General features: G+C 54.2%; 3 protein-coding genes across 3 annotated transcripts in view; all 3 read left to right on the plus strand.

Moving 5' to 3' along the window:
* The window catches only part of Nfkbil1 (NFKB inhibitor like 1), a 12,717-nt gene extending 11,236 nt beyond the window's left edge, over nt 1–1,481 (plus strand). Inside the window, exon 5 of the mRNA XM_033766596.1 lies at nt 1,422–1,481. Coding sequence (XP_033622487.1) covers nt 1,422–1,481 — 60 coding nt within the window. The remainder of the gene's footprint in view (nt 1–1,421) is intronic.
* Nucleotides 1,482–11,681: 10,200 nt separating this feature from the next.
* Lta (lymphotoxin alpha) lies at nt 11,682–12,553 on the plus strand. The gene is made up of 3 exons (XM_010609841.1): nt 11,682–11,780; nt 11,866–11,956; nt 12,135–12,553. Exons 1-3 carry the CDS (start codon nt 11,682–11,684, stop codon nt 12,551–12,553), a joined length of 609 nt encoding a protein of 202 aa, XP_010608143.1.
* Nucleotides 12,554–14,248: 1,695 nt separating this feature from the next.
* On the plus strand, nt 14,249–16,851 carry Tnf (tumor necrosis factor). The gene is made up of 4 exons (XM_010609842.2): nt 14,249–14,540; nt 15,166–15,211; nt 15,389–15,436; nt 15,704–16,851. Exons 1-4 carry the CDS (start codon nt 14,355–14,357, stop codon nt 16,120–16,122), a joined length of 699 nt encoding a protein of 232 aa, XP_010608144.1. The 5' UTR covers nt 14,249–14,354; the 3' UTR covers nt 16,123–16,851.
* The last annotated feature ends 2,807 nt before the right edge of the window (nt 16,852–19,658 follow it).

Here is a 19,658-nt window from a genome sequence, read left to right on the forward strand (position 1 = left end):
CCGACGGGTCTGCTCTGGCGGCCCGGAAACGGCCGTGCTGCTGGGCTCCACTGGGCGGGGAGAGAGAGGGAGGACTGAGTCCACAGGAGGAGCAGCACTGCCCGGTCCTGAGGCCAGGTCTCCACGGAGGCCCAGTGGAAGCTGACGGGGGACAGGAAAGGGAAGCCAAGGGGAGATGGGTGGGCGCGGACCCTGGAGGAGACCGTCTGTGTCAGGAAGAGGCCCGAGGCCTCAAGGACCAGGCAGAAGTCGGGGAGGGGGAAGGACTGGTGAGAAAGACCTGAGAGGAAGCTGCTGTGATTCAGAGAAGAGACCAACTGAGCAGCCCAGGCGTCCGGTTCCTCTCGCAGGCCGGAGATTTCGGAAGTGGCATGCAAAGAGCCTGGGTTGGGAGTTGGGGGAGTTGGGGTGCACACTGCCGCCGAGCTGGGTGGGGGGTTGGCAGGAAAGCAGCAGGAAACGAGTCCACGCTTGCTTCTCCACCAGGAGACCCGCTGTAGGTTTTAGTTACATAATTTCCCTTTCTGCGAGGGTTACATAAGACCTCGGCAAGATAAGTCCTGATGCCTGGGCCCCGGGCCTCCCTCTTCCCAGCGCCCCTCCCTGATGTCTGGCCCCCAGCCCTCATGGGGGTTCCCCCGAGATAAAGGCTGTTCACTTTCTCTGACCACACAATTTCCGCTTCTGTGTCTCTTGTTTCCTCGGCTGATAAAAATACTGAGCCCTAGAGGCCCTGGCTTCCTCTGACCCCCTGGCACCGGGCAGCAGGCATCCTGTCCATCGCAGTGGGGGCCGGGCCCAGGGATCCCCAAGGGCTGACTCAGTGCCTGCCAGGCGACAACTGGGGAGGGGGAAGTGTGCAGTCTCCGTCCCCGCCAGAAGTTGGGGCTCAGTGGAGGATGCTTCGGGGTCCAGTTTGAGAAGTGGGGTTGGGAAGACTCGTGAGGGGAGAGGGTCTGTGCTTGGTGAGGACAGGTTTGGGTTAAGTTAGGAAAAGGACCTGAGGGGAGTCTGTTCAGGGCAGGTCGGCAAAGCATCCCGTAAGCCAGAGGTAGATTGGAGCTCGGTTCATGTTTGTGACACACCAGGGGCAGACCTTAGCTCGTGGGCTGGTTGAAGGCCGCTCCCAGAGGGACAGCCTGTGAGCAGGCTTGGCAAATGCAGCATCTCCAGGGCAAGGTGGAGGCGAGGCCCTGAGCGGAGCTGGGAAGTCGGAAAACGGGGCTTGTGCAGGGCAAGCTGAGCCCCGGAGTGAACGGCACAGGTGAAGAAAGGGCCACTGAATGCCGAGGTCGGGATTTGGCTTTGGGCTGTGGCAGTGGCCCGGGGACACTGCAGAGAGAGGACAGGAGAGTCACAGAGTGAAGTCACTGTCAGTTTCAGACGCCCACCTCCTCCTGTTACCGGCCCTTTGGCTTCAGTCAGGAACCCCGTCCCTGGGGGCTCCGGGCATGGTGCCCCAAAGTGTTATGCCTGTGTGAGCTGGGGGCCTTGAAGGAAAGAGGCAGGTGGCCCGAGAAGAGTCTCTGAGCTCCCCTTGCCCACCTGCCTTCCTAAATTTTATCGCCCCAAAGTGAGGCACAGAAACCAGAACTCCACTTCCCAAAGCCATAAAAACTAAAACTCCTGTTTCACCAAGCCAGCCATAAAACCTTGAAGTACTCGGTCCTCCCCACCTTTCCTGTATGAGCTGGCCGTGATATAATTCTTTGCTAGTAAATAGGTCCCAAAATGTTAATTCCAGAGGAGTTCTGACCCCTACCCAAGGGAAGGAAGGCCACACCAGCAAGAAGCTGAACAGGCCTTGGTGGGTCTTCCCTCAGACTGGGCCCATTCTTTCTTTCTTTTTTTTTTTGTGAGACGGTCTCACTATGTAGTTGACACTGAACTGGAACTCACTAAGTAGCCCAGGTCTCACACTCACCGCGATCCTCCTGCCTCAGCCTCCCGAGTGCTGGGATTACAGGCCTGCGCCACCACGCCCTGCTCGTGCCCATTAATTAGATCATACTCTTTGTGTCTAATCTCACTTCCACATGTCTGCTTATTCTTCATCAAATCTAAGCATAAAAATGGACAGTTTTGCTGGGTATGGTGGTGCACACCTATAATCCCAGCTGCTCTGGAGGCTGAGGCAGGGAGATTAAAAATTCAAGGCCAGCCTGACCATGGCACATTAGCAAGACCCTGTCTCAAAGTTATAAAAATAAAAATGGGCTTGGAAGGCTGGATGTGGTGGCATATACCTATGATCCCAGCACTTGGGAGGCTGAGGCAGGAGGAACACTGTGAGTTCAGATCCAGCCTGGGCTACATGGTGAATTCAAGACCAGCCTGGGCTACAGAGTGAGACCCTGTCTCGAAAAAAAAAGAAGGGGGTGCTGGTGTGATGGCACACGACTGTAATCCCAGCAAGCATGGTGCCAGTGAGCTAAATCTGTGGCCCTCTTCCTTTTTCTTTACTATAATCTCCACTAAAAAAATATATATTTTCAACACTCAGCATGGTAGCCAGGTGTGGTGGCCCACGCCTGTAATCCCAGCACTCGGGAGGCTGAGGCAGGGGGATCGCTGTGAGTTCGAGAGCAGCCTGGGCTACCTAGTGAGTTCCAGGTCAGTCTCAACTACACAGTGAGACCCTGTCTCAAAAAACCCCCCAAAAAAGTAGGGCAGGACTAGCAGTATAACTTAGCACTTACTGGGGCTCAGTTTTCCAGTAATGAAAAACAAAGAGGTCTGATAAGTGAAGGTAGAAAGGACCTTTCGGTTTAGGAACTCGACAATTGCAAAATTTGAGAGAGAGTTTCCATTTAACAGAGGGACAGAAATCACTTGGCACAGGTTGAGGGATGAGTGGGAGGGGAGGCCACGGAGGAGGTGGCTGCAAAGTCATAGCACAGTGAGTAGAGAAAGCAACTAAGAATCGTCTCGTACTTCTACCCACGAAGTGGACAGAGGAGGAAAATCTTACCAGTTCCTAAAACAGCGTGGGTCAAGGGGTTGTGTGTCGAGCCCCAGAAAGGGACGGTGAGAGACGAATAGATATTCAAGGGAGAGCAAGTGCAGGTAGGAATCCGGGGGGGTCTATTTTCAAGAAATAAATGGAGTATATTTGTAAAGTGAAAGGACAGTAAGTGAAGAGAAAAAGACACTGAACAAATATATATCTACCTTTTCTTTTGAACACAGGGTCTTACTACATATTCAGGCTGGCCTTGAACTTGTGGTGATCCTCCTGGCTCGGCCTCCCAAGTGCTGGGATTACAGGCGTGGACCACCAGGCCTGGCTACCATGCTGAGTGCTAAAAATATTTTTTTTTAATAGAGGAGATTATAGTAAAGAAAAAGGAAGAGGGCCACAGATTTAGCTCAGTGGCACCATGCCTGCCTGACAAGCGCAAGGTCCTGAGTTCAATCCCTGGTACAACAAAGTAAAAAAAAAAAAAAAAATGGGATGAGGAGCAAAGACTAAAGGATCAGTAAAGACTACCAAGTGAAGGGTTGAGAAGAAAGAAGAGTCAGGCGTGTTGGTGCACACCTATAGTCTCAACACTGAGGAGGCTGAGGCCGGAGGATTGCTCTGAGTTTGAGGCCAGCCTGGGCTACAGAGTGAGACCCTGTGACCCCTAAAAAAAAAAGGAAGGGCATCCACTTTGGATGGGCATAAACTCAATAAAATAGACGGCAGCATCACCAAGTGAGAGCAGAAAGGTCAGGTGAAGGACGCAGGGGTGTGGAGATCCAGAATATCACCTGCAGGAACACAACAGGGGTCCACACAGAAGGACGAGGCCCAGTGAGCGCCCATGAGGGCCCCTGCCATCAGATGGCCAGGTTAGCGCCAGGCCTCACTGTGAAACATTCCTGCATGCTCAGTCAAGAAGAACAGATGCAGGAGAGACCTTGGGGTTTACCCGAACCGAGTATTTCAAGGTCCCGCGCGTAGAACATCAAGCAGGTAAGGGATTCTGAACTGCCCGTGACAGCGTAGCTGAAATTGCTGCTCCTGCACAATGTGCTACACTAAATCGAGAAGCTGGAGGTCTGGGGAAAACGAAGAATTCAATGAGATTGGGGCTGAGAGGTGGGAAAAGTGAGTGGGTGGTGAGGTAAACAATTCAGAGGTGAAGCTCTTGAGGTCGTAGCCCTTCGGAGCGAGGCTGAGGGGCGAAAGTGCAGCCTTTCTAAGGGGTAGCTAAGGTGGGGCAGAGAAAGAACCCTGTCCCCGCGTGAGAAAGCTGAACAGACGCCTCAGATGGTGGCAAGCGCCTGTAATCCCAGCACTCTGGGAGGCTGAGGCCAGAGGATCGCAAGTTTGAGCCCAACCTGGCCGATTCAGGGAGACCCTGTCTCAAAATAAAAAAGACCGGGAATGTAGCTCAGTGCAAAGGCCCTGGGTCAATCCCCAGGACCACAACAAAACAAAACTGAACAGAGCGAAATAAGATTCATCAGATCTGCATGGTTTTGAAGTCCTTAAAGATGGAGAAAAACCCAGATGGATGTGCAAGTTAAGATGCTGACAGGGCCGGGATGTAGCTCAGTAGTGCACTGCCTGCCTCACCAGTGTGAGGACCAACTTCGATCCCCGGTACAAAAAAAAAAAAAAAAAAAAAAGAAGACTGTGCTGTGAACACAGGAAGAGTGTGGCAGAGGCAAAGGCATGGGAGAGAGCAGAAGGGAACAGTGGTGCAGCGGGAGAGAAGAGAGCGCTGACCTCTCCCCTCTGCCCCCTTCTCCCCGTGCTGGGGAGGGAGAAAACCCGGCCTTCCCCACAGAGAGCAGTTGAATCATTTGGGAAAAACCAGGTTTCACAGTCCGGAGGGAGGGGCTCCCAAAGAAGAGGATTTGAATCTGTGAGCAGTTCCCTAGAACGCTGGCTGGAACAGATTGGAAGAAGGGGCCTTGGGCACAGAGCTGAATCGGGAGGTAAAAATCCCACGGAGGATTCAGGAGCTCAGTAGGAGCTTGGCGGCTTTCGGTTGGACGACGAGGTTGCTGCTTCCCACCCAGTGAGGGAAGGAAGGCGCATCCGGAGAAATGCACCACCGTGAGGGGTCTTGCGGAGAAGCAGAAGACAAGGTTTCTCCTCCAGGTCCCAGGCTTGAACGCCATCTTCACACAGAGCGCCCAGTCTCCCTCTGACCTTCCCTGAAATGTAGACTCATAAACCATAAACCCGGGCCCAGGCGACGTCTTGCAATTCCAAGCGATTTAGACTGAACTTGTCCTCTCGGAGTCCTGCCCCTCTGCTCCTCTCCCAGCCAGCCAGCCCCTCCTGCCGCCGGGTCAGTCCCCCCCGCCCCCGGATGTGTCCGATCTGCGCTTCCGCTGCGAGCCTCTTCAGCACCACGCTGACCACCTCCTACAGGTGTCCCTGCTTTGGCTGTTGTCCTGCAGCAAATGGAAGCACATAATCCAGTCGCGGGCGCACACACACTCGCGCACACGCACACGCACACCCTCCTAACTTCCCCTGGTTGAATACGTCGGAGGTGCTCTCCCTCCTCGCACGGCCCTGCGGGACCTGACCCCTGCTGTTTCCAACCTTGTTTCCCGGCCTCTCTTTCTGAGGCAGCCACCTGCCCATTTTCGCCTGGTCACTCAGCTCTGTCACCTGGGTCTCAGCCAGAATTCCACTTGACCGCTCGGAGAGGGCTTTACTTTCCTGACTACGGCGGCCGAGTAATCCCTGCCTCTCTCCACACCGCCCTGTCAGCCACTGCTTGCTACCCTCTTCGGTTTTTGGTTTTTGTTGTTTTGATGCTTGGTACCGGGATCGAACTCGGGACCTTGCGCTTTCCAGGCAGGCGTTCTTTGTTCTTCAGTTTGGGTTTGTTTTGCGCTCCCGGTGGGATGGAACCCAGGACCCCCGACTTGCGGGGTGAGCGCTCTGCCCAGCTCTGGTTCATTTCTTCTCTGCTCGGGCTCCCTGGAATATTTGCCCCAGAAGTGTGAGTTCCTTGCCGTGCGTGTTGGCCACTCGGTCCCTGCTGCCTGTCCCCGCGCGGCACCCGGCAGGCGCTCGCTGAGTGGGGGGACGATGGGTGAACCGTGCCCGACACAGCAGAGTTCAGCTGCAGGTTTGCAGTCAGAGTTGCATCTAGAGTGACGCAGTGTGGGGTTAGGAGTGGGGATCAGTGGGTTTCAAGATTAACCCCAGAAACAGGGTTGGTTTGGTCTAGAGTATACCTTTTTATTTGGGGTTTATGGAGTGGATGTGTTTAGATTTGAGGTTGGGGTCACCACTGGGGTTGACTTTGAGTTGTGATTTGGGCTGAGGTTAAATCCGGATCAAGTTTGAGGCCATTTCAGCCTCATCACGGCCCCAGAGAGTCACTGGTTCCCTACAGAGACCATCGTAGAGACTGAGTCTGTCTCCCTGAATTCCACACAAGACCTGGGTCCTCAGCCCTCCCACTCGGGGAAAGCCCCAGGCCAACTGCCGTACCCACGAAACTGAATTTCACACAGCTCCTAAAACAAATTGAAACTGAGATCAGCCATCTCAGGGAGCAATCTAGAGCACATGGCAAACTCCCATGACACAGGCGCGGCCCGGGACTCGCCCTCCCTTCCTCTCCGCCTCTCTTGTGTGTCTCCCGAGTCCTTGCCTTCCCCTTTTTGTCCCCCCAGGTCCCCGTCCCTCTGACTTCAACGCCATCTCTTGCTGTCTGCCTCGCTGTTAACTGCAACACTGCTCCATCCTGTGCGCTGGCTTCACCGGGGTCTTTCCCTCCACCCGCTCACATGATGAGAAAGGAAGAGAGGCACAGAAAGAAGAAAAGGACCTCAGGAAGAGGAATATAGACAAGGAAAGGAACTGCGGTCAAAAGGGAAACTGAAAGTGACACACGGATAATGAGAATAAAAAGACCAGTGGGCCGGGCGTGGCCCTGTCCAGCTGCGATCTGAGCCTTTGGGAAACCGAGGCAGGAGGAGCACCACAAGTTCGAGGCCAGCCCAGGGTACATATTGAGACCATGTCTCCACTCCCTCGTGAGAAGACAAGATCCAGATCAAGACGTGTGAGAGGCACTTGCGCTTTTCCCGTCACATCCGGACAGCCACCAAGACCTACAGGTTTTGCCTGGGAGCACTCGTCCTGCACCCCCTGCGGCCCTGCACGAGTTCCAGGCCCTGCCGTCTCCCTGCTGGGTGTTATAAAGCCCTCCCCCTTGGTCTGCGTGCGTGTGCTTCCCCTCCTCCCTAAGATCCGAACCCATTCCGTTCTGGGTTGTTTGGGGTGTTTTTGTTGCTGTTTTTTGTTTTTGTAGATTTGTTTATTTATTCATTTAGCGATACTGGACACTGAACCCAATGCCTTTGCACTGAAAGCATGAACATCCCCAGCCCTTAGAAAACATCCACTCTTCGTGTGGCTTTCAGGCTCGGTGTTCTAACAGTCCAGTATGAGTGGGTCCCTCCCTCACTTAACTTTTTTTCTTTTCCTTCGTTTTCTTTCTCTTTTCCCCGATGATGGAGGAGGAGCCTCATACATGCTGGACAAGGTTCTCCCCGCGAGCTCCATCCCCGCCCTCCCTAGAGTTCCTCGGCTCCCGACACTGACACTGGGAACGGAATTCACACGGCTTCCCTCCCTCCCTGCGTGCCCGCTGCACAATGGGACACAGGTCGGGCTCCCTCTCACCTCTGGCTTTGCGCGCACTCCCTTCCTCCACCCGAACCCTCCCGCCCCTACCGTGAAGGCCAGGCCGGCCGCGCTTGCCCGTGGGTGACCAGCAGCCCCTGGTCAGGGACCCAGCGAGCTCTGTTGTGCTTGGCTCCCGGAGGTCAGGGAGCCTCCGTCTGCGTCTGCCAAGCCCTGTGCTCAGTGAGGTTTGTGGCGTAGAAGAGAAGCTGACCAGGTGGGCTGAGACCTGCGGGGACTCAGAACGGGCCCCCCAAGGAGTGGCCCCTGGACTAAAGGACTTGGAAGGCCTCAGAAGCAGTCTCCGAATCCAGGTCTCTCTGATCTTCTCCTGCCCTCCTGTCTCTCGCCCCTTTTTCTCTCCCAAAACAAGCTACAGGAAGTAGAATTCCTCCTCCCTAAGACGGGTCCTTCAAACTACAGCACGGAAACACTGAATAATCCGGCACCCACTCCAGCTCACACCTTCGCATGTAACAGGTGACCGTAAAGAAATCCTCTGTGACCTACCTGCCTGAGAGCGGGTCTAAGACCCCCTTTCCAGAGGGATTTTGCACCATGCCCAGGAGAAAAAAGTGCCACGTAGGGAGGCTGAGAAGCTGAACAGGTGGGCTCGGCGGATTCCCCACTGAGTTCACTGGGTCAGGCCCTGGCTGTCTAATTCCTACAGGTCCGTTAACTCTTGGTCTAGTCTGAGCATACAGCGGGCAGTGTTCCTTAGGTCTTCGGGCCTTTATTTCTGCTTTGTTTTGCTTGTTTGTTCTGAAACAGAGTTTCAGTATCTAGCCCTGGCTGGCCTCAAGTTTGTGGTCTTCCTGTCTCAGCCTCCCAAGTGCTGGGATTTCAGACGTGCACCACGAGGCTGGCTTGGGTCTTCCTTTCTGAAGCCTCCTCTGTTACATAAAACTTTGATTAAATAAATTTATTATTTTTTTCTCTTGTAAACCTGTCTTTTATAGGAATGTGGATCATGCTACTTATGAGGGAAGGGACCGTATTATCCAGCCCTTGCAGAATAAAAAGAATTAGTAAGACTAGTAAAACATGGTAGGCAAAATTACAAGACCTCAAATAGAGAAGAAAAAGAGGATGAATAGCGTATACACATCCAGAACATTATCTGCATGTCAGAGGACACCAAAACTCTTAAGGAACCTTATTCTGAGAGCAGCCGTGTTCCCTGTGGGCAGGGGGAGGGATTTAGACTCTGCACCACTAGTCCCAGCCTCTCTACAACCCTCAGATGGAATCAAAACAGCAGCAGCAGCAATGCCATTATTTGAAGTAACTAGCTGGTATTATAGCATCTTGATCTTATAAAAATTGAATAAAATCATGTTTAGAAATGTTGCTTTTTTAAAACCTATAATTTAGAAGCTAAGTGAAAACTGACTTATGGAAAAGAATGTTCATGGGCTGGGAATTTAGCTCAGTGGTTCTGCTGCCTGCCTCGCAAGTGCTAGGTCCTGAGTTTGATTCCTGATACCATAAATAAATAAAAAATACAAGAACATTCGTATCAATGTTTTTCACATCAACCAAAACCAAGTGTCTATCCATCATTGTAAGAATGAATTGAAGCATATTGATAGAAAATAATATTATATCACAATAAAAAGTCTGATATAGACAACCATGGGGGTGATCTCACAAATACAATGTTGATCAGAAAAAAAAAAAAAAAAAAAAGCCAATGAGCCAGAGATTTAGCTCAGTGGTTCTAGCGCCTGACTCAAAAGCACAAGGGCCAGAGTTCAATCCCGGGCACACAAAAAAGGGCTAAACGCAAAGGAGTACATATTGTATGATTTCTTATATGAAACTGAAAGGCAGGAAAAACTAATCCTTGTCGACAGCGGTCAGAGAGTACTTAGTTGTCTTTGCGGGGTGTTGACTGGAGGGGCCACCAGGGAACCTGCTGGGGACTCAGAGGTGTGTGGAACTGGGTAGCACTACATGGTCACAGAGACGGACACATCCACGGGCTACGCACCTCAGAGGGGCGCGCTCAGTGACCCAGGTTACACGTCAATAAAGGAGAAACATCAAGGTTGTAGCTCAGTGGTCAGGCGCATGCACAAACAGAACAGGTGCCAGGCCCTGGTTCAATCCCTAGAGCCAATAAAGACAGAGGGGAGGAAGAATAATCCAGAATGATTTATTTTTATTTTTTTATTTTTTTGTGGTGCTGAGGGTTGAACCTAGGGCCTCACACCGTGGAGGCAAGTGTGCTGCCACTAAGCTATAGCTGCAGCCCCCACAGTAGTGTGTTGGCTCTGAAATGCAACTTCAAGGCAAGGCCCTTGGCTACCTCCACCCTTCACGAGATCACTACTCTTAGGCTCCTCCTGTGAGGAAGTCCAAATCTGCCCCCGTGGAGAACTTGGGGAGCCTGGAGTGTGCATTTGGGGTTGTATCAGTCTGATCTGTTGTACTGGGGACGATTAGTCCTCCTATCTGCATAGAAAGGGGTGCACTGAGGGATAAAGGAAGAGAAAGACACAATCTTGAAGCCCATGGCAAGCTGGGAGGTCAGTACCAGAGTGGGCAAAGACAAAGTCGCTTCGAGCTAAGCACTATTTATTAGTGCACGCGATAAGGGGAAGGCGTACTGGCTATGTTGACGAGGAGATGAGATGGGAAAAGCATTCTTACAATAGCAGGTGAGAAGAGATAGCAGGCTAATGAGAAATCTGTCCTTCTCCCAGGAGAAACCTTCCTCTCTCTTTATCATCACTTGGTTCTCAAAGACCCGGGATGTTTCCAGCTGATATAATCTTGCTTTTGCTCTAGGGACCATTGAGGCCTCAGCTGTGGCACAGAGTTTTTTTCTGCCTGCTGTAACTGGCTCTCAGGCAAGGAGACACTGGGCCTCCGACAGCCCTAACCACAATTTAATTATGAAGTGATTTTTCTCAAAACACTGTATAGCATGGCTCTCGACGCTGTCGGGGCACGAGGCAGGTGGCATCCTTCAGACATGGGTGAGATCTCCATGTGCGCGGCTGCGCGAGTCATCCCTGGATGAGGGCACCAAAGGATCCTCCGCCAACCCGGACAGTCTGCGGAGCGGAAGGGGCTCCGGGAACGTTTTCACCCGGACAGTGGGCGCACATCCGGGAGTCCTGGCCAGGGGTCTGTGTGGAGCTTCTTGATCTGCAACCTGCCAGGTGACCTGAAAGCACACAAGGCTGGGCGTACCAGAGAAGGAAATGGGCAGGGAGAAGCCTGCAGTCGGCCTGGGGCGCAGAGCTGTCATAAATGAGCACTCTTCAGGGAACTGCACTTTCAGCCCACAGCCCAGCTGCTCCCCAGAAGCTCCCCGAATTGCCTGTCCCTTCTCTGGAACTCCTAGGCCTGACCTCACTCCCTGGCTGTCCCAGCCCACGGTGCCCCTGAGCCCACTCCCTTTCCCAGAACTCAGTGGCCTGAGCCCCCAGGCTGCGGTTCTCTCCTAGGCCTCAGCCTTTCCTGCCTTCGACTGAAACAGCAGTATCTTCTAAGCCCTGGGGGCTTCCCCAGGCCCCAGCCCCGACCTAGAACCCGCCTCACTGCCACTGCCGCTTCCTCTATAAAGGGACCCAAGCGTCCCTCTGGGCCCAGGGGCCTTGCAGAGCAGGTGAGAATCTCCTGCCCATCTCCCTGCCTGCCTCGCATCTCAGTCCTGTGCCTTCCTGCCCCTCCGCCTGGGCCCAGCCCCTCCTGCTCCTCTGGCCCGGATTCCGCCTGCCTCTGCCTGGGCCCTGGTAGGTTTGGTTTGGTTTGTTCCCCAGCGGTACCTCTTCATCTGTCAGTCTCTCTTGGTCCCGGTCACACATTCTCTGATTCTGTGCCATCCCTCTCTCTCTTCCTGTCTCTCTTCCTGCCTCCCCCACACACCTCAGGTCTCCCTGCCTCGGTCTCATCCCCTGCTCTGTCCTGCACCCTGTCTGTCAGGGTGGCTGTCTCCACACAGGGCCGGGCGGGCGGGAGGTCTGTCCTTGGCCGTGTGCCCCGCCCCACGCCGTCTCTCTCCCTGCAGACTCTCCCCATGTCACCACCTGGACGTCTCTACCTCCTGAGGGTGCGTGGCGCCCCCCTCCTCTTCCTCCTGGGGCTGCTGCTGGCCCTGCTGCCGCCTGGGGCCCAGGTGAGGCAGTAGTATTCTGGGGACAGCTGGTGTGACCCAGCCTGACCTGAACCTCTAGAGACTTCTGCACTGTCTTCTCCCCTAGGGACTCCCTGGTGTTGGCCTCCCACCTTCAGCTGCCCGGACTGTCTACCAACCCTCCCATGGCTCCCTCAAACCTGCTGCTCACCTCGTTGGTAAACTTGCACCCGACCTCCCCAGCTCTCCTCCTACTCCCCACCCGGGAACCCAAGTACCCCCCCTTCCCCACCCCAGGGACAGGGAGAGGTCACCCCCACCCCACTGCACCCCCCGGGGGTGGAGGCCTCCGACCAGATCCCTGACTCCCACCCCAACCCCTGTGGCTCTTCCCAGGAGATTCTGGCACACGGAACTCGCTGAACTGGAGAATGAGCAGGGACATGGCCTTCCTCCGCGGCTTCTCCTTCAGCAACAATTCCCTCCTGATCCCCACCAGTGGTCTCTACTTCGTCTACTCCCAGGTGGTCTTCTCCGGGCTAAGCTGCTCTCCCACGTCCGTGCCCAACTATCTCTACCTGACCCACGAGGTCAAGCTCCTCACCTCCCGGTACGGCTCCCCTTTGACTCTGCTCAGCACCCAGAGGTCCCAGAAGTTCATGTGCCCAGGGCCACAGAATCCCTGGGTGCGCTCTATGTACCAGGGCGCTGTGTTTCTGCTCAGACAGGGAGACCAGCTGTTCACCTACACTGAGGGCATCCGCCACCTGCTCTTAAGCCCCAGTACTGTCTTCTTTGGAGCTTTTGCTGTGTAGAGCTTGGAAAATCCAAAAAAAGGAAAATAATTTTTGGTTTCAAGGCCTTCTCGCCACTTTGCCTCCATTCTGACCGTTCCAAAGGTCATCACCACCACTCCCCTGCCGCCCCAACAGTCTCCAGTCTCCCCCATTCAAGCCGCCTGGAGCTTTTACAGTAGGAATTCCAGGCCCTCCTGGGGACTGCGCCTCCCAGAACATCCGGATGCCCTGCTGAGAATCTCAAGCCTTCGAGCAATGCCCAGCACAGCGCGGAGCTTTTGTCTGTCCGACTGGTCTAGGTGGGGCCTGGACCTGGCACGGAGGAGGAGCAGGCCGTGGGGATGCTCGGCTGGATGGCTGGAGGCAGGGAAGGGGGACTATTTATGAAGGAAATTTTAAGTTATTTATTTATGGAGCTTAGAGAGGTCCCAGAGACAAAGATTGAGAAGGCCATCCGCGCCCAGAGAGCGCGAGAAGTAGGTCTGAGGGGCAGGGGGCTCTAGAAGGAAGCCAGAGGCTGGAGGGTCAGCCACGGCTTCACTCAACTCCAACAAGAAGTCGTCTGTGCCCTGGATGAAGCCCAATAAACCTCTTCTCTCTGAAACACTGTCTACTGTCTGCTGCGTCTGTCTGGGGCAGGAGAGAACTGTCCAGGTCTCTCCAAGGAACAGAGGGGCTGTGGAGGGAACAAGGGTGTAAGAGGCCCGAGGAGCTAAGACGGGGCCAACTCCGAGGCCAGGCAGCCCGACTGCTGCAGGAGCAGGAGGCAAAGGACAACAGGGGAGCCATGGCCACGTGTGCGGGCTGTGGGAAGGGGCTCCACGAGGCTTTGGGCAGAGGCGTCCACGCAGAAGGGTGAAGGAGGGCGGCGTACAGGGCCCTCCGGAGCACACAGGCCCCTGAGGAGCCTCCAGAGCCAGGAGGTGTGGGACACAGTGGCCGTCTGCGGCAGCACGGCCACGCGACAGGGCTCTGAGAGGCGGTGGCTTCGTGAAAAGAACAGGGCCTTCCGAGTTCCTTGGAAGCCAAGACTGAAAGCAGCAGTGTGGGGCCCAGGTCAAAATGAAAGGAGAAGGCTGGCCCCCGGGGTCTGTGGATTTCCAGGCCCGATTTCACTCCCGCTGGGGCCGGCCCAGGCTGGTCCTCCCCTCAGCCTTCCAGAGGCCCCGAGTGTGTGTCAGTCTCAAGCTTCCCTGTCCGCCGCTCCTCCCGGGGGACCCAGGCAGGGCTTCCCCCCCGCCGCCGGGGTCTCCCGTCAGAGGCGCCACTTTCTGCCGCCCCTCCCGTGTCACACTTTATCCTCCCGTGAGTCCCGTCTGGAGATCAGAGGGAAGCAGAACACAGACCTGGTCCCCCAGAGAAACAGAGACCATCAGCACTGGGGCCAGGGGGAACTGGGGCCCCGCGTCCAGGGTCCGACACATGCAGTGGCAACTGACCAGGAAGCTCCCCTCAGAATCCGGCGGGGAGGGGAGAGGATCCCTGATGCCCGGGTGTCCCCAACTTTCCAAACCCCCGCCCCGTGATGGAGAAGAAACCGAGACCGAAGGTGTAGGGCCCACTACCACTTCCTGCAGATGAGCTCATGGGTTTCTCCACCAAGGAAGTTTTCCACTGGTTGAATGAGAGCCTTTCCCCGCCCTCTCACCCCAGGCTATAAAGGCAGCTGTCTGCACACCGGCCAGCAGAAGTTCCCTCTGCGAGGACACCAGGAACCAGCCGGGAGGAAGAGAAGCACCTCCAGACCCCCTCTGGAAAAAGCCCAGACACTTAGACAGTCAGGTTCTGTCCCTCTCCCACACACACTGCCCCGGACGCCATGAGCACAGAAAGCATGATCCGGGACGTGGAGCTCGCTGGGGAGGAGCCCCTCAAGAAGGCAGGGGGCCCCCAGGGCTCCAGGCGGTGCTGGTGCCTCAGCCTCTTCTCCTTCCTGCTGGTGGCGGGAGCCACCACGCTCTTCTGCCTGCTGCACTTCGGAGTGATTGGCCCCCAGCGGGAAGAGGTGAGTGTGCAGGGGGAGAGAAAGAGCCAGAGAGCTAGGGTGAGGGAAAGAGGTGCTGGCAGGGAGGGCTGGGAGAAGGACGTGGAGAAAGATGAGGAGGTAGAAAGAGGTGTGGAGAGACTCGGAGAGACAGAGAGGTGGGAGATCTAACACACGCTCAGTCACTATGAGAGAAAGAATGAATGAAGACAGACACAGAGATGTCGAGACAGATATGGGGTGTGGGCGGAGATGGGGAAGACACGGACATAAAGGTGGTGAGACCGAAAGAGATGTGGGAGAAGCCGGGCGAGGGGGCGCACTCAGGAGGCTGAGGCAGGAGGATCGAGACCAGCCTGGGCTACACAGTGAGAGTTCCAGGTCAGTCTCAAGTACAAACAAGCAAACAAACAAAAAAGATATGTGGGAGATAACAGAGTTAAAGGAAACATAAGGAAAGAGTTGAGGAGAAAAAGATAAGGAGAGATTAGAGAGGAGAAGAAAGGGTGTCTGGCCCCTTTGTCAGGTCTCTGGGCAATTAGTGAAAGAGATGCTGAACAGACAAAGCAGGTGGCAGGGAGCCCAAGCCGGACGTTCGGCCAGCGGCCCCTCCTGTGGTACTGACCTTCTCCCTTCTCCCCAACAGTTCCAGAGCAGCCCTTTCAGCTCCCTGGCCCAGACATTCTCACTCAGTAAGTTTCTCCAGTCTCCCCCTGAAACTGGGTTTGGATGGGGTGGTTGGTCACGGGATGGAAGCAGTGGGGGAAATTTAGAGTTTTGGGTTTTGAGGGAGAAAAAATGGAAGTCAAATCAGATATCTTCTGGGAAGTTTAAGGGTCTCAACTTTTTCTCTCCTCTGTTCTCCATAGGATCAGCTTCTCAAAACGGGAAGGACAAGCCTGTCGCTCATGTTGTAGGTAAGTTCTCTGAGCCTTGGGATGGAGGAGCAGACGGGATCCAGAGCGGCTGGGTGTGGGGCTGCACTGGGCTGAGGGAAGTGGGCCTTGGAGACAGTGTGTGGGGGTTGCAAGGGGAGGGTAGAGGAACAGGGAGACCGTAAGGGGGGTGCAGCCACCTGGGATGTGGGAAGACAGAAGAAACCGGAAGTGGTGGGCAGAACTTGAGGGCCAGGACACAGAGAGTGAACCGATAGGGCCACACTGACTCACTTCCCTCTCCTCCAGCAAACCAACAAGCACAGGAGAAGTTGGAGTGGCTGAGCAAGCGTGCCAACGCCCTCATGGCCAATGGCATGAACCTCACAGACAACCAGCTGGTGGTGCCGTCAAATGGGCTGTACCTCGTCTACTCCCAGGTCCTCTTCAAGGGCCAAGGCTGCCCCTACTACTTGCTTCTCACCCATACTGTCAGCCGCTTAGCCGTCTCCTACCAGGACAAGGTCAACCTCCTCTCTGCCATCAAGAGTCCCTGCCAGAAGGAGACCTCAGAGGGGGCTGAGCTCAAGCCCTGGTACGAGCCTGTCTACCTGGGAGGGGTCTTCCAGCTGCAGAAGGGAGACCGCCTCAGCGCCGAGGTCAATCTGCCTGGCTATCTCGACTTCGCCGAGTCGGGGCAGATCTACTTCGGGGCCATTGCCCTGTGAGAAGGACAGATGTCTGCCCACCCCTCCCCCTCCCCACCACAGTCCCTTTGGTTATTCACTCCTTCGGGTCCCCTCATCCTCTTCTGGCTCCGAAAGGGAATTAGGGGCTCAGGGCCAAACTGCAAGCTTGGAATTTGAAACGATACCACCACTCAGAAACCGAGGGCATAGGGATGTGCGGTGTGGACCATGGGGTGCTCACTAACCACTATCAAGAATTCAAAGGGGGCTTCCGGTTTGGATCTCTGAGTTCCGCTTGGGACGTCTGGAACATGAGGATCGGGAAGCCTTTGGTTTGGGACACTCCTCAGGAAGACCTCGCCTAGAACGTGACATGAGTGAACCTCAGGCCTTCCTCTCTTCAAATGTTTCCAGAATCGTCCCTGAGCTCTGGATCCCAACTCTCTCCACAGGGCCAAGCCCCTCTATTTATGATTGTACTTGTATTTATTATTTATTTATTATTTATTTATTTACTGATAAATATATTTATTTGGAAGGTTAGAGTGTTTGGGGGCCCACCATAGGAACAGCCTCGGGCCAGACATGTTTTCTATGAAAACGGAATGACCTATGGGCTGTTCCCACCTTGGCCTCTCGGCCTCTGTGCCTTCTTTTGCTTTTGTTTAAAACAAAATATTTATCTAACCTGGTATCTCAATAATGCTGATTTGGTGACCGACTGTTGCTGCATCGCTGAAACTCTGCTCCCCAGGGGAGTTGTCTGTAATCGCCCTACTGGTCAGTGGCGAGAAATAAAGATTGCTTAGAAAGAAATTTGTTCTCCTGCATGGACTATATTCTCCATCTGTCTCTCCCAAGGGTGGGAAGCCATACTCTGGAGACCTGTCGTAGGGGCCTTTAGATCTCTGGATCCTCACCCAGTCCTTAGTCTGCCATAGCCCAGAAGTACCTTCATAACAGCCCAATAGCCTCCCTCCACCAGGACACAGGAGCCAGAACCTAATTACCTTTCCCTCAGGGTCTGGGAACTTCCCACTCTGGGAATTCCAAGTCCCTGTTGGGAAAGTACTACAGCTCTTTCCGGCTGTTGTGGCTTGAAGGAGCTGGGAGGAGCCACATTCTCAGGTACCTGAATCACAGCCAAGGGACTTCCAGAGGCTCAGGTGTCCGGGCTGCACATCACTGGATCCCAGCCACCACCGCCCGCAACCCTGTCCTAACTGTACAACTGAACCAGTCCACCTCAACTGCTGAGGGGGACAGGATGCTACCACACGTGGGCCCAGGAGGGAGGAGGCCGAGCCTCCATCAGGGTCCAGCTGAGTTTGTGGCACGGTGGGGACTCAGGGAACTCTGCTACGACTTCCTTATCCTACTGCCAGCTGTCTCCTTCCCTCTCGTGGGTGAATTTCAAGAGACTAAAGAAAATGAAAAAACAAAGAATTGGAGTGGGGGATAGCTCAGTGGAAGAGCACTTGTTTTACTTATGTGACACCCTGGGTTCCAGCCCAGCACTGCAAAAACAAAAACCAAAAAACCTCAAGGAATAAGATGTGGGTGATGACGGACGCACTTATCATCTTGATCTCACTGATCTTTTTAGAGACAGATGAGGGAGAGGTGTGAGGTAGTGAACTGGAAAGAAAAAAAAAAAAAGCACCCTTGTTAAAGAAGACATTACTCAGGGCCAGGGATTTAGTTTAGTGGTGCTGCTGCCTGCCTTGCAAGTGCAAGGTCCCAAGTTCGATCCCTGGTACCAAAAAACAAAACCAAAGAACAAACAAACAAAAAACAAACTCAAAACCAAATTCAAGGCCCTGGGTTTAATCCTCAGTGCCACACACACAAAACAAACAAACAGCTCGGTGGCTCAGTGGTACTTGATAAAGCATCATGAAGAAGATTTTATTCAAGGTCATGGCCATTGTCACAGGGAAGGGAGACTGGGCTCAACTCCAAATGCAGCCTGGGCAGGCAGAAATTGATAGCCAAGAAAGGGTGGGAGTCAAGTGACGTAAAATGACCAAAGGAAAGAAAAAAACAGGAGTAGGGGGATTCTGGCTAAGGGGCCTGACAGGATACTTGTTGAGACTGGCCAGGTGATCAGCCCTCAACCTGGAGGAGGGTGGAAGATGAGGCATCTGACTAGATACTGAGGTGGTGATTGGATTTCAGGTGCGGGATGGGGTTTTTGAGAAACTGACTTAGGGGCATTGTTTGCTAAAACTGGATTTTACAAGGAAGTGTACAAGTGGGCATAGGAGAAGATCCAGAAGCCCAGCTAAAGTTTGGCAGGGCAAGGAGTCATTGTAACCCACCCATCCCATGGGAAGTCTCTGCTGGACACAAATTCCAAGACAGGAGGCTGGGCTGGTGGTGCCCACCTGTAATCCAAGCAGATGGGATGCTGAGGCAGGAGGATCGCCATGAGCTCAAGGCCAGGCTAGACCACATGGCAAGATCCTGTCTCAAAAAACAAAAAAAGGAAAGAAAGAAAAGTTAAAGACAAATACAGAATCAGAAAAAGAAACTCCAAAGAAAAGAAAGCCCCACGGGGCTCGGAAGTCGAGCTTTCCTCGAGGTGGGTTGGCAGGTAGGGGAAAACCAATCGTGTGGTAAGCTGCCAGGGTGGGGTGACCCATGGGGTGACCTAGATAGGTCCTTGGGTTCCCCTATGCTTCCTCCAGCCTGCGCTTAAGTGGGTCACAGTGTGGGGCAAGGGCTTCCTACCCCGGGGCCCCACATTGGCCCACTGCGGAAGGAAGACCCAGAGTGGCGCGATGGGTGAGGACTTCCGCCGCCACCAACCCTAACCCTATAGTCAGTTTCCTCCCTGCCTCCCGGGTTCCGCCTGGCGTGGGGCCTGGGCTGCTGCCTCCTCCTGCCCCGCTGCCCGCTCCTCCCCACAGGCTGCTCACTGCTCTCCAAGAGCCATCTGTGGCTTAGGGATACAGGAGCTTACAGCGCCCAGCAAAGTCTCCCGCTGGACCGCCGAGGCACCGCCCAGGCCGCGCAGGGGACCCCTCGGTGCCTCCCTTCCCTAAATGACCCCTGTCACAGCGGGGCGGGCCGGGGGAACAGGAGCAGTGCGGGGCAGTGCGGAGCGGAGCTGGAGACTCCGTGGCCCAGGTCCCTCTGCCCTCCAGTGAGCGCCCGGGGGCCTGGGGTCCCCATCAACCCAGGGCAAATACTTCCAGTGCCCCGAACGATTGCGAGCACCCGGGAAAAAATCGGAGACTAGCGAACCCAGGCCAGAACGAAGCCAGTCTTTATTTGGTCAGGCCCAAGGTCGGTTTCCGGAACCCCCCCAAAAAATTCTCATTCATGATTTTTTAATCATATTTTAGTGACTATATTGCAGTTTGTTTTATGTTTTGAATATGTTATTTGTTAAACTGATTACCAATTGATAATTAGGTTGTTTCTTTTTCTTTTTTCTTTGCTATTATACAAATGATGATCTTTATCCTTTTCAAGAGTTAAAATAATTGGTTGTATAAAACTAGAATGTATAAGTACATAAATTATTTAAATTAATTACCAGCAATTTTTTTTTTTTTTTTTTTTTTTTT

This window comes from Fukomys damarensis, unplaced genomic scaffold, assembly GCF_012274545.1.
Source record: "Fukomys damarensis isolate Sample0158 unplaced genomic scaffold, DMR_v1.0_HiC HiC_scaffold_20, whole genome shotgun sequence".
NCBI lineage: Eukaryota > Metazoa > Chordata > Mammalia > Rodentia > Bathyergidae > Fukomys > Fukomys damarensis.